General features: G+C 52.4%; 1 protein-coding gene and 1 long non-coding RNA gene across 4 annotated transcripts; one reads left to right on the forward strand and one right to left on the reverse strand.

Moving 5' to 3' along the window:
* Positions 1-877: 877 nt before the first annotated feature.
* On the reverse strand, positions 878-9,384 carry LOC310919380 (complement decay-accelerating factor-like). Of its 3 annotated transcripts, XM_083878719.1 has the most exons (15): positions 9,258-9,384; positions 8,038-8,229; positions 7,357-7,548; positions 7,064-7,160; positions 6,809-6,894; positions 6,042-6,239; positions 4,553-4,612; positions 4,427-4,453; positions 4,259-4,322; positions 3,982-4,092; positions 3,570-3,755; positions 3,233-3,328; positions 2,876-2,971; positions 1,827-2,036; positions 878-1,308 (listed from the first exon to the last, which is right to left on the reverse strand). In XM_083878719.1, exons 1-15 carry the CDS (start codon positions 9,331-9,333, stop codon positions 1,239-1,241), a joined length of 1,761 nt encoding a protein of 586 aa, XP_083734845.1. In that variant the 5' UTR covers positions 9,334-9,384; the 3' UTR covers positions 878-1,238. The 3 variants fall into 3 exon arrangements, with proteins under 3 accessions (XP_083734845.1, XP_083734846.1, XP_083734847.1); XM_083878720.1 differs by lacking the exon at positions 1,827-2,036; XM_083878721.1 differs by lacking the exons at positions 878-1,308; positions 1,827-2,036 and adding an exon at positions 2,094-2,745.
* A 101-nt stretch (positions 9,385-9,485) lies between these two features.
* LOC310919381 lies at positions 9,486-10,073 on the forward strand. Its single transcript, XR_014591814.1, has 2 exons — positions 9,486-9,748; positions 9,828-10,073. It is a non-coding gene; the product is annotated as an uncharacterized lncRNA (long non-coding RNA).
* Positions 10,074-13,189: the final 3,116 nt, after the last annotated feature.

The raw sequence follows: 13,189 nt of genomic DNA on the forward strand, positions 1-13,189 counted from the left end.
AAAGCTTTGGGGTTGTTGTCCTGTTCCTCACGGAGGATTTGGCTCCATGTCCATCTGCACCTACTTGGGATCAGAGCTGTCCCCCAGCCCTGCCATGGGCAGAGCAAGAATCCAAAAACTTTCTGGACAAGGTGGTGTTTGGTCAAAGGCTGCACTCAGTGATCTTGGGGTCTCTCCCAGCCTTGAGGACTCTGTGGTTTTCCTGGGGTCTCTCCCAGCCCTGAGGACTCTGTGGTTTTCAGTGCTGTCAGTACTCAGAGGTGATGCTGGACTCACAAATCCTCCTTAGATCAAAGCAGGTAAGCACAGATCACTCCCAGGAGGACACTCCCTGCTGATTCTCTCAGCAGGGGCTGCACTTTCCACCTCAGGACCCTTCAGAGCCCCCTGAATCCCCCCCAGGCCCAGCGTGCCCTCAGTGGTGCTGAGGAGCCAAACACGTGGGGATCCCAAAGCTCAAGAATTTCTTGAGCCTCCTCGCTCACAGCAGGAAGTTTTTGGCACCTCCGTGACTTCACACAGGGAGAGCTGCCCTTGATTCCTCAGCAGCATTCCAGGAACTCAGAGCAGCATTCCAGGTGCCAGGGAACTTCCAAAGCACTCCAGTCCCACCCAGCAGGGCCAGGGTTTCCTTCAAGGCCACTTTCTCAGGAGGGAAAAGCAGAGCACTGCCCCCCCTCCCTCATCACAGTTCCCAGGAAGGGTCAGGCACAGGACACCACTACAACAACAGCAATTAATTGAGCAGAAGCAATTAATGAACTTTGTTACATCCAGAAAAGAATGGGACTGCAAAATCATCTAAGCCACTCTGTGGGAAGGTTTGATTAACAAGTATGAAATAAACCCCAGAGCCAGGATACCAGTATTCCTTATTTTACATTCCTTTTATTTACAAAACAGTTTTACTATAAATACTGTAAATTTTGCACTTTTATCTGCACACTAGGAAAAGAACCTCAGTTAAAAAACAGAAAGTAATTTAAGAAATACAAATAAATCTTGTAAGATTGTGCAAGGAGGAAATTATTTTCCTAGTGCAAAGAAACGTTTGCTGACAGTTTAAAGTCTCGCTTTAAGAGCTGCAAAATACTTTGTTCATAGAAAAATAAACAAAAAAAAAAAAAAAGAGTGGGCATTAAACCAGCACAGGGGTGGGTTTGAAGTATGTTTGGTTTTTCTGCTTCTTTGCCAGGTCAGGTGAAGTCAGAGCCTCGACTTCAGGTCACTTTATTGCACTAAGAACTGAATCCCTGCCTGGGGATCGGTGTCCGAGCTCCCCTTCCCTGCTCGGCTCCCGGATTTATCCTACAACGGGAAACAAGTGGGAATCAGAGAGAGCCCCTCGGCCTGGGGAGGGTTTCTGGAGCCCTGTCCCCCTCCCCAGGGAGGGTTTTTGGAGTTGTGTCCCCCTCCCCAGGGACCCCGGGGAAGGTTTTTTGGAGCCCTGACCCCCTCCTCAGGGATCTCGGGAAGGGTTTTTGGGGCACTGTCCCCCTCCCCATGGACCCCGGGAGGGTTTTTGGGGCCTTGTCCCCCTCCCCAGAAGGGTTTTTGGAGCTCTGTCCCCCTCCCCAGGGAGGGTTTTCGGGGCCCTGTCCCCCTCTCCAGAGACCCCAGGAGGGTTTTTGGGCCCTGTCCCTTCCCCAGGGAGGGTTTTTGGGGCCCTGTCCCCCTCTCCAGAGACCCCAGGAGGGTTTTTGGGGCCCTGTCCCCTCCCCAGGGAGGGTTTTTGGGGCCCTGTCCCCCTCTCCAGAGACCCCAGGGAGGGTTTCTGGGCCCTGTCCCCTCTCCAGGCCCCCCGAGGTTCGGGGTGCAGGTCCTACCGTGGGCTGCCGGCGCTGGGGCCGCACAGGTGAGCGTGGCCGGGCGCCGAGCACACGGGGCAGGAGTGGCAGCCGGGGCTCTGCGGGGCCACCAGGTGTGCCGGGGCCCCCTCCCCGGCCTGGGGACACACGGGGCTGCTGCCGGTGTCCCCGTGGACCAGGGACAGGAGCTGCCGGTCCGTGCAGAGAGGGCAGAGGGGGCCGGGCGGGCTGTGGGGACAGAGGTGACGGTGAGTCCCCGGCGGGGTGTGGCAGCACCTGCCCCTCTCCAAACCACCCTGCACAGGCTCCGGCACCCACAAAAGCCGCTTTTCTTCCCGATTTCCCTTTTTGAACTCAAATAAGCAGTGATTGAAGACTGCAGAACTGGAGCAGCTCCCCCAGGGTTGGGCTCAGAGCCAGCAGAACAGGCACTCACAGCAATAAATGGAAAAACCCCGAAACAAACACAGCAACAGGGAGTTCACACTTCCCAAAGCCAAAGCAAGCAGATATACACGTCAAACCATGTTCAGGTGGTTTTTCCTAAGAATTTGCCTCTGTCAATGGTGACTCTGTTAGGGAAGCTTTGTCAGCCTGAGGGAGCACCAGGCTGGCACGGGTGAGTGTCAGAAGATAAATAAATAAACTGACAAACGGCTTTACCTGATCACTGCTCAGGCCCAAAGCCTCACCTGGCCACAGGCAAATGAACCACGCCCACAGGTGGGAAAAGCACCGGGCAGTGGGTGAGAAGAGGCTCCACTGCAGGCTCTTTGCTGCTCAACCAAAACCAGAGCTCCAAAGAACAGAGGCCAGGTGAGCACAGCTGAGGAGCCTAGGCTGCTCCAGAGACACCCACGGAAACGTCACAAGCATCATCTGAATAAACCTCACCCAGTTTCACATCCCTCTGCTTGAGCAGGCACCTGGCACAGGGCTAGGGACAACCAACATTCACACACTGCCACCTATTTTTATTTTAAGTTAAGCAGTGAATTCTGGGTTTGGGCACACACTGCAGCGCTGAGAGGAGCTGGACAGGAGCTGCCTGCAGGGGCCACACTCACCCCTTGTCCCGCCACTCCCACGGTGTCACAGCACTGCTGTCACCCTGGCCAGTGTGGGCACGGAGCCAGCTCTCACAGATGGGGCAGATGTGCTCACTGTGGAGAAGAACCATTGAGGAGCGCACTGAGAGCATGGACGGGCCTTCCAGGCCATGTTTGTGGGGCCTGGAACAACCTGGGATAGTGGCAGGTGTCCCTGCCTATGGCAGAGGGTGGGAATGAGATGAGCTTTAAGGTTCCTTCCAACCCAACCCATTCTGGGATTCTCTATAAACACAGTTCCACTGTATTTTGAAATTTGCTGATTTTTGTCCAGGCTCCCCATGGCATCTGGGTATTTTTAGGTGGAACACTGACCTTTGGTGGTCCAGGGGCTGCTCTCCCTCACTCCACTGTGGAGCAGCTTCTCCTGTGCCATTTCCCCTCAGCACATCCACGGCTCTGCCAGGAGAGCTGAGCACACACAGAGAGAGAGAGAGAACAACCTGAGCGTGCGGCTTCCCAAAAACACCTACTGCCCAACAGACCCACCATTTCCTAAACATAAATCCTTGCTCCTGCTAAAACAGGAACCACATGAATTCCAGCTGCAAAACTCACTTTATCCACATAAAGATTCTGTCTCCCCCCTTGTTTTGTTTCCCATGGGCCCGTGCCAGGGGAGCAGGAGCAAGAGCAGCCACTGATGCTGTACCTGGTGCCTGCTGGGCTCTGCCTGTCCCCGTCACTGATGCTGGGCACCGAGTAGGTGCGGGGTTTTTGGGAGCTCAGCCAGTCCTGGCAGACGGTGCAGCCGCGGTGTGTGGGCTCTGACAGAGGAGCCAGGTCACTGTGGAGCTGCTCCTCACACCTGGGACACACGTGGCAATTCCCTGTGTGGCTGTGGATGAGAGAAATGGGGGAAAATCCATCCAGAGAGCAGCCAGCAAAACCCAAACCCTCCTGTGAGGCAGCCCTTTGGACAGCAGCGTGTTCATCGTGGCATTTGAAAGTCCAAAACTGCTCAAAGATGTTCTGCACAGGTGAGCTCAGCACCAGTGAGACCCCTGGCTATAGTCAGATGTCTGGCACATGAATTTTTTGGGCAGGAAAACAAGCAAACCTACCAAAAATAGGAATTCCAGGACTTGGGCTGCTGCTTCTCAGCTGTAACCCCCGGGTGCCTCTCTGCATCCTTTCCCTTCATCTCATGCTTTTGGAAATTCACATTGTAAGAGCTGAAGAGATGGAAAGGAGAAAATTTGTAGAATAAAAAGAAACTTAGCAACATTGAAAAATCGTGCTAACCATGCAAATGTGCTGAAGGTACAGGGCTTGAAAGGAAAAATCCATTTATCTCCAGGGAAAATTATGATTTGTGAGGGGCAGCTTAGCATCACTTACTGCTTTTCACTCTCCTTCCGTCTCATTATGATCCCAACCAGAATTCCGAGAACTACTGGAGGAACTAATAAAGAAGGGAAAGGGAGAGGGAAATCAACCATTGGCTCCAGGTATTTAACAGCAAACAGCTTTGGGGCAGGAAAAATATTTCAATTTTAAGCTACTTACCAATGCAACTCGGGATGAGGACACTTGCTGGGGAGTAAAAGAATGAAATGGGTGTTAAAAATATGAAGCCCAAAATGTGGTACAATTACAGCAATTAACAGGACTTCTAAGAAATGGAGCTCTTACCCAGCCAGTAAGGATTCTCTTCTGAGGGTTTGGTTTGGTTTGTCTCTGCTGTGGTTTTAACTGGGGAGAGACAAAGGAAAAACACTCAAAATGTTATTTTATACAGTGCTCGACTTGTACATAAAATATAAAATAGTTCAGAGACGAGCAAACAGCACACGGGCAGGTGACTTGTGGCACTCCAGGCCTTATGGACAGAGAGGATTCTGCCGTTCCACTTGGCTTCATTGCCTGGGTGTTGTTGGACACGAGACATAAATCCCTTCAAAGTTCCCTCCACCAGCTTTGCAGTCACTGACAATTTCACACATGGTTCATTGCATTTCTGCCTGTTCCTCTTGCAGGGAAAACGTAAAACCACGTCTGGCTCTGCTCCTGGCATCCCTCAGCAGAGCCTGGCACCGCGCAAAGCAGGTGCTGCTCCCCTGGAAACAAACCCTACAGAAACAAACCCTACAGAAACAAACCCTACAGAACACCTGTGCAGACAGGATGCAGTTAGGAGCAGTTATCAGCCCGGCAAGAGCAAACTGCTGGGGAAGGGGGTGATTGTGAGGAGGGATGTGGAAATGCACCCCACACCTGAGCAGGTGTTTCCATATAGGGAAAGTTTAAGACTCACCCCTTGCTGTTCTCATAAAGTAAAAGGATCCAGAAATTTCTTTGCTCTCCTGGCAGTAATTGGCTCAACCCCAAGACAAAACCACAGATAGGTCTCTACCTGTTCCTCAGAAATGTAGCTGTTCTCCATTGGGCTGTGTGCCAAAAAAAACTTGCCTAAATCATCCAAGGGAGAGCACGAGGCTTCTCAGAGCATTGTCAGGGTGTTGTAGCAGGTGTGTGGGACCTGTCCCTACACTGTGCTCAGCTTTATTCTTTTGTTTTTGCATTATTTTCTTCTTTTATTAAAACCTTTCTGCTCCTTCAAGACACACTCGACCATGCAGTCTCAGTAGTTATGTTAAGCCATTTTCTGTGAGGTGCTGGACACCCTCAGAGGTATTGAACCCTCACAAGAGCTGGATACATCTGGCTCCTCGAGAAATTCAATAGGGGGGATGAGTGCTTGTAAAGGTTTAGGCTTCTTTTCTTCTCTGCCAAGGTCAGGATGAGTAAAACTTGGGAAACACCAAACTTGGAATGTTTATTATATCTTGTCTATTTACAGTATTTACAGGCTCACAAGCCACAAGCTCTGACTAGCAAGCCAGGGAAATGGGGTAAAAGGGAGAGCTTCTGACTCTTTCCAAGGTCATTTAAGTGCTAATTACCCAATAACAAGGTGACACCCATATTATTTATGTTTTTGACTCAATAACGACCACCCAAGGCCCACAGTGCAAACCTTTTTCACCCAGTTACAGAAAACCACCCAAACCCATGGAGAAGAAGGTGAAGAAGGACTCAGACAACACCCCAAATCCTCCATCTTGGCTCATATGTATTACTATACACTAAAACCTTAGATTTAAGTTTCTGAAGTGCTCACCCCGGCAGGTGGGAGGGTCCCCACTCCAGGTGCCATTGTCCCTGTTGTTGTCCATGGTGCAGTGCAGGGTGTCCTGTCCCACCAGCTCCAGCCCTGGCTCACACCTGTAGGTTATGACAGAGCCAAACACAAACTCCCCCGAGCTGTTCCCGCTGTGCTGCCCATGGGGAATGTCTGCAGGAGGGGGACAGGAGATCACTGTGGGAGAAAGAGGAAAGAAGTCAGGAGGTGACCCCTGTGACACTGCTTTACACCACAATAACACAAAGACTCTGACTTCAGAAGGCTGAAAATGACTCCTTTATTCTTGGGATGTGTCTCCCTTTTATCCCATTTCACACAGACCAATTGGATTGGTGACACAAGGACAAACCTCTTCACTCCCATTGGTCAGAGCAGAGGGACATCAAGAAGTCCCTCCTAGGGAAAGGAATGAATAACAAAGGTATAGTTACAAAAACATTTCTCCTGTTTACATAAAATTCCCTTGGAAAAGAATTTCAGAAAACCAAAACACCTCAGGCAGGAAACCAGGGCTACAACCCCTGGCATGCTCTCCTCAGCAGGCTGAGGGGACAGTGTTTCTGTCAGGCTTTCACAGCCAGAAGGAGCCAGTGATGCTCCTGGGGAATCCCTGCTTTGTGACAGCAGCTCTCCCCTTGCAGAGATGCTGATCCGACTTCACTCAGGGAAGTAAACCAAAAATTCAGTGTTCCTGAGCTGGAATACTTGGTTTTTCCAGTCAAGCACTGGACAACTTCACTCACCCTGACAAGCTGGAAGAGGACTCCAGACAGCTTTGTTTCCCTGTAGGATACACCTGATGGAAGGTGATGCTCCCTTTAGTCTGTACCTGTGGGGGCAAAAGGCACATCCCAAAATCACCTTGTTGTGTCCAGCCAAGAACATGTCACTACAGAGGTGCTGAGGACTCTGTATGGGCACAGCCCCATGTCACAGTTTACACCCCAGTGACTCTGCCCAGGCAACTGGGGTGCAGTGGGCAATGGCCTCACACTCACCCACGGTCACAAACCACATTGGCTGTTGCTCCCAGCAGATGATCTCTTATGGTCACTTGGCCATGTTCTGGATTGGCTGGAATACCACAAGATTTCTCTAAAAAAAGAGTAAGATTATCCTTAGGACATACTGAGGCTGGGAAAAACCCCATAGACTTTGTTTTCATGGCAGTATAGCAATGTCAAAACAGGCATTTCATGTTAAATGTCATTAGAAAAGAGCAGTTTTAAAATACAGACGTGGCACTTGCAACACAGCATTGGAGAAAATGAAATGACATGGAGACACTCACTCTGACACAGTCTAGGAACTTGTGTCCATGTTAAGTCATCCAAACAGGTACTGGTGGGGAGCTGGTCTGTGGAGTTTTCATAACCTGGGCGACAGATGTACCTCACCGTGGTGTTCACAGCATAAAAATTCTGCCTTTGATCTTCTGGTGATATGGTAGCAGATGGCACAGATGGGGGTCTGGGACAGCTGCCTGGGCACCACAGAGACAACCAAAATGTCCCATTACACAGTAAAAATAAAAACATTTTGCTTTCAACTGTAAACAGAAAGCGATAACACACGAGCCTCACTAAGAGCACGGATAACCCCAAATAGCGCTCTCCTCTCTGGCCACTTCCTCCAGGGAATTGTCTGAGGTGGGAAAGTGCAGCCAGTTTTCACTGGAGGAGTTTCCAAATCCCCAAAGCCAAACCTCCTCTGGTCTCTCAGTGCTGTACCCCTGCAGTCCTTCCCTTTTCCCTGCACTTCCCAAGATGCTCCTCTGTTTTTATTAACCCACAAGTGCCAGCACATGGCTCCAACAGCCTCGGTGGAGTGCAGGGAAAAGGGGCAGCAAGAGAAGTGGCCAAACCACTCCATCCTGTGTGATGAGGAAACCCTGAGGCAGCGATTGCAAAGCGGTGAGTGTTTCCACAGGCAGCCTGTGCCCTCCTGGTGCCAGAGGAAGGGAAACACTCACGGCCACAGAAGTCGGACAGGCTGGACCAGCGGGAGTTGGGCAGGCACTGGATGGTGTCGGGGAGAAGGGGGCGCCTGGTGTACCCCGGGACACAGCTGAAGGTCACTTCGGAGCCCACACTGAAGCTCTGCTGGTGTTTGGCGTCCCCCCGGGGCTCGGCGTGGCTGATATTTGGCAGCGGCCCGCAGTCCCCTGTGGGAAAATAAACGGGGAATTAACGGGGCTCCTTCTGCTGCTTTTGTCTGTACCTCGGGCAGGGCACACACAGAGCCTGTGGGAAAGGGTGGACCAGGGAGCAGGGGACAAAGAGTACACAGGGACAGGGGTATGGGGCACACAAACACACACAGGGACAGGGGTATGGAACACACACACAGGGACATGGATATGGGGCACACACACACAGGGACAGGGGTATGGAACACACACACACAGGGACATGGATATGGGGCACACAGAGACGGGGCAAAAAAATGGACAGGGATATGGGACACACACATGGACAGGGATATGGAGCACACACAGGGACAGGGATATGGAGCACACACACATGGACAGGGATATGGAGCACACACAGGGACAGGGATATGGGGCACACACAGGGACAGGGATATGGAGCACACACACATGGACAGGGATATGGGGCACACACAGGGACAGGGATATGGGGCACACACACAGAGCACACACACCCACAAAAGGAACACACAGAGCACACAAGGAGCACAAACACACACGGAGCACACACTCCCATGGGTAGCACGCAGACACTCACATGGATCTTACACACTCACACAGAAAACACATGGAGCACACACTCCCGTGGATAATGCACATTCCCATGGGTAACACACATGGAGCACACACTCCTATGGATAACACACACTCCCATGGATAACACACAGTCCCATGGATAACACACAGTCCCATGAATAACACACAGTCCCACGAATAACACACACTGCCGTGGATAACACACATTCCCATGGATAACGCATTCCCATGGATAACACACATTCCCATGGATAGCACACTCCCATGGATAACACACAGAACACACACTCGCACACCCGAGCGCACTCCCGCACTCACACAACACCCACCCGGAGTCCCAGGCTCTCCGCACACCCCACCCCTCCCCCAGAGCTCACCCCACCCCTCCCCTAGAGCTCACCCCACCGCTCCCCCGGAGCTCACCCCACCGCTCCCCCGGGGCTCACCCCACGCCGCGGGCAGCACCACCAGCACCCCCAGCAGCCCCAGCAGGAGCAGCGAGCAGCGGCGGCCGGAGCCCATGGCGGGTCCTCCGGCAGTGCCCGGGCAGAGGAGCCACTCCTGAGGGGCTGGTCCGAGCCGCACGGAGCCCCCGCCCGCCCCTCCCGGCCAGCTCAGCCCCGCTGAGCTCAGCCCAGCTCCGGGAAGGCTCTGACGAAAGCCTGAGCGCGGTGGGGAGCGGGGCTGGGGCGCGGTGCCCGCTCCGCCAGGCACGCCGGGCATCCCCAGGAGCGGCTCTCCGGGAATCCTCTGCCTCGGCCTCTCCTTCTAGGAAACCCCTCCTCCCTCCAAAGCTGCCCAGTGCCAAAGGAAAAGACCCGAAGCAAAGAGGGCAGGAAGGGGAATGTGTCCTCCCAGGCCGAGGAAAGGGCAGCCCGCAGCAGCCGACCTGCACCTTCCTGCTTCCCTTCGTTATCCATCCGATATGTTCTTACAGGCATGTTTCCACTGAGAAGCTCAAATTTACCTCTTTTACTTTATTTTCTTTTTAATTTCCACTTTATTTTCCTTTCCAGTACAATTTAAGCCCCGAGCAGATGTAACAGAGGCATTTGCAATGGGAGGCAGAGGTGTTTCCCTAAGGGAGGAATCCAGCACCTTGGATAACGTATCCCTTTGGAACACCTCCTTGTAAACGCGATGGCACCATGACAAATTCCATGGAAATACCTTGGCTGCGTTTTTACAGCTCCCTGGTCTGAATGGGGACTGCATAAGGCAAAAGGAATCAACAGGAAAATAAAAACCACCTTTAAATTCCGGGTAATTCTCCTGTGTTATCTGGAGAGTGACCTTGGCAGGGAGCAGGAAAGTGCTGAAGAGTCTTTGGCAAAGGCTCCGCGTGGTGCCGAGCCCGGCACGGAGCGGCTGCACTCACAGAACCGAAATCTGCAGCTTCAGCTGGGTGAAACGGCCTCGCTCACGGGCTGAACCCCCGAGCCAGGCTGTTTTCTGCTTGAGGAGGGAACAGGAGGCGTCTGTACCCCCTGGCCGGGCACCGGGCTCAGCCCTGCCCCTCTGCCCGCGCATTTGCTGCCCCAGGAGCGGAGGGAGCGGCAGCTGAGCCCCACGATAGCGGCTCTGTCAGTGGCGTTATCTGGCCCTGCCATCCCTCCCTGCAGAGCAGGAATCAGCCCCAGCAGCTGCCGGAGGCACAAGGAGCAGCCCGAGCTGTGCAGGGCTGCGGCTGCGGGAGGTGTCCGGCAAAACCTGCCAGCAAAAACAGCGCTGGAGCTGCTGGAGCTGCCCCGGGATTTCCACAGGAACTCCGCCCCAGCTCCCAAGCCCTGAGCTCTGGGGCTGCCTCAGCTCCCAAATCCTGCTGGGGTTGAGCCCTGGGTTTTCCTCAGCTCCCAAACCCTCCTGGGGCTGAGCCCTGGGTTTTCCTCAGCTCCCAAACCCTGCTGGGGCTGAGCCCTGGGTTTTCCTCAGTTCCCAAATCCTGCTGGGGTTGAGCCCTGGGTTTTCCTCAGCTCCCAAACCCTCCTGGGGCTGAGCCCTGGGTTTTCCTCAGCTCCCAAATCCTGCTGGGGCTGAGCCCTGGGGCTGCCTCGGCTCCCAAACCCTCCTGGGGCTGAGCCCTGGGTTTTCCTCAGTTCCCAAACCCTGCTGGGGCTGAGCCCTGGGGCTGCCTCAGCTCAGGGGCTGTGGGGCTCAGTCCTGGGGTGGCTGAACAGGGTTAAGGGAGGTGTAACTCCAGCTGCATTTCTGGAGCACTTCCCAAAAACACATTCCTGTGTGGATTTGCTTTCCTCCTTTACTACTTTTTTTTTTAACTTGCCATGGATGGCATTTAGAAAATAAATGATAAAGAACTGACTGAACATTGAATCTGAATTGCCAGGATGTACCTTAAAGCTGATTCCCTATTGAAAAAGAGAATAAAATATGATGAGAAAACAGCAGGAAGTTGAATTCACAGGCTGCCCTTTATAAACCATTACCATTTATTACTAAATAGAAATAAAAACCCAGAAGGGCTTTGGGAGTTTTAGGTCTTTACAGGACAAAATTGGGGTAGGCAGCCGAAAGAACATGAATGACTTTTCCAGTCCCTCTGTTGTAGGGTGACAACCCTGGGGAGGGTTTTTAGGAGCTGTGTTTCTGTCTCTGTGTGTGTGGTTGATGTGCTCACAGCAGGGCTGAGCTGCCTCCCTCCCTCTGGAAAGCAGAAGTGGTTCCATTACGTTACGAGATCAGAGATGCCCGGCCCACACGTGGCTTTATCTTCCTGCAGTAGAAACAAAAACTGCAAAGAATTTTGGGCTGATACACCAAGAAGCTTTTGCTAAAAGAAGGGCTTAAACCACTCGAGATATAGAGATTAAACAATGTAATATCCAAAGCTTCCTGAAAGAAATGAGCTGAAACTCTGCAGGACAGGGAATCCCGTGCTTTGTTTTTCAGCCCTGCTGGATCCACAGCTGGATCAGCTGCCAGCCAGGAATTCTCGGGAAGTGAAGGGAGCAGCTCAGCTCCCCAGGGAGGCTGGGGCTGTGTTTAGGGTTTGTTGTGGTGTTGCCAGTGAGCAGAAAACCTGTGGGGCCTGGAAACACAGCGTCAGGCTGGGTGTGACACCAGCAGGCTCGGGAGGAACTTCTGCAGGAACTCCGGGGGTTCTGGAACAAAAACTCTGAAACCCTGGTGGGATCAGCAGGGATCACCAGTGGGATCAGCAGGGATCACAGCTGGGATCATCAGTGAGATCAGCAGGGATCACCAGTGGGATCAGCAGGGATCACAGCTGGGATCATCAGTGAGATCAGCAGGGATCACCGGTGGGATCAGCAGGGATCACCGGTGGGATGAGCAGGGGTCACCGGTGGGATCAGCAGGGATCACTGGTGGGATGAGCAGGGGTCACCGGTGGGATGAGCAGGGATCACCAGTGGGATCAGCAGGGATCACCGGTGGGATGAGCAGGGGTCACCGGTGGGATCAGCAGGGATCACCAGTGAGATCAGCAGGGATCACCGGTGGGATGAGCAGGGGTCACCGGTGGGATCAGCAGGGGTCACAGCTGGATTACAGCTGCAGTCAGGGTGCTGGAAGGCAATCCCTGAAAGGAAAACTCACATGGGAGGAGCAAATATGGAAATCTGCCAATGCTTGTAGGAATAATTTCCTATTGATTTCTTGGAATGCTGAAACATCATCATTAAAAAATTATATCTTATAGGGACAGACCTGATTTAGGTCATCCTTTATCTTAAAGCAAAGTGTAAGACTCCTAATAGGTGTGACCATTGCATGGGGCACTTTTGGAACAGATCAGGAGCAGTAAAAGATTTTCTGGTTTTGACCCGAAAGACAAAACTCAGGGATGGGCAAACTCAGCTTCACCCTGACACCAGAAAAACCTTTTCACCATCCCCCAGCTGGGCATTGAGACCCTCCAGAGGGTGTTGTGTCTTCCCCACTTACAGTGACACAATTCCAGCTCCCAGCACTTCCCTCAAAGCCAACACTCACCTTTTTCATGGATAAAATTATCCTTTGCAGCGGGTGGGGAATTTGGAGGGCCAGAACTTCCACCGTGTCCAGCTTTTCCTGGCTGTGCACGGCCTCCCTGTGTGGAGCAAGGTTGGCATGAGCAATTCAGAGCCCTGACACTCTCAGGACTACGTGGTACAAAGTTCCCTCTTGCTTTGCAAAATGCCCAAAAAGCAAGTTTTAAAAAAATAAATCTGTAATAACGTGAGGGCAAGGAAATAATCAATAAATTAAAACTTATTTTAGACAAATTAAAGCTTTTTATCAGAATAGGAGGGTGGTGCAGTCAAAGCTGAGCTGTGAACCAGATGCCCAACCAGCAAAAAATATGAATTATCCAGAGAAAACCTACAGAAGAAAAGAACATGACAAAACCCCACTCACT

This window comes from Zosterops lateralis, assembly GCF_965231275.1.
Source record: "Zosterops lateralis genome assembly, chromosome: 26".
Taxonomy (NCBI): Eukaryota; Metazoa; Chordata; class Aves; order Passeriformes; family Zosteropidae; genus Zosterops; species Zosterops lateralis.

Coding starts and splice junctions, on each gene's coding strand:
- LOC310919380 (XM_083878719.1), bottom strand. CDS start 9,333: ATGGGCTCCGGCCGCCGCTGCTCGCTGCTCCTGCTGGGGCTGCTGGGG. Junction 4,613..6,041: donor GGACCCTCCCACCTGCCGGG/GTGAGCACTTCA, acceptor GTCTCTCCCCAG/TTAAAACCACAGCAGAGACA. Junction 2,037..2,875: donor TGGGAGTGGCGGGACAAGGG/GTGAGTGTGGCC, acceptor CTGTCCCCACAG/CCCGCCCGGCCCCCTCTGCC.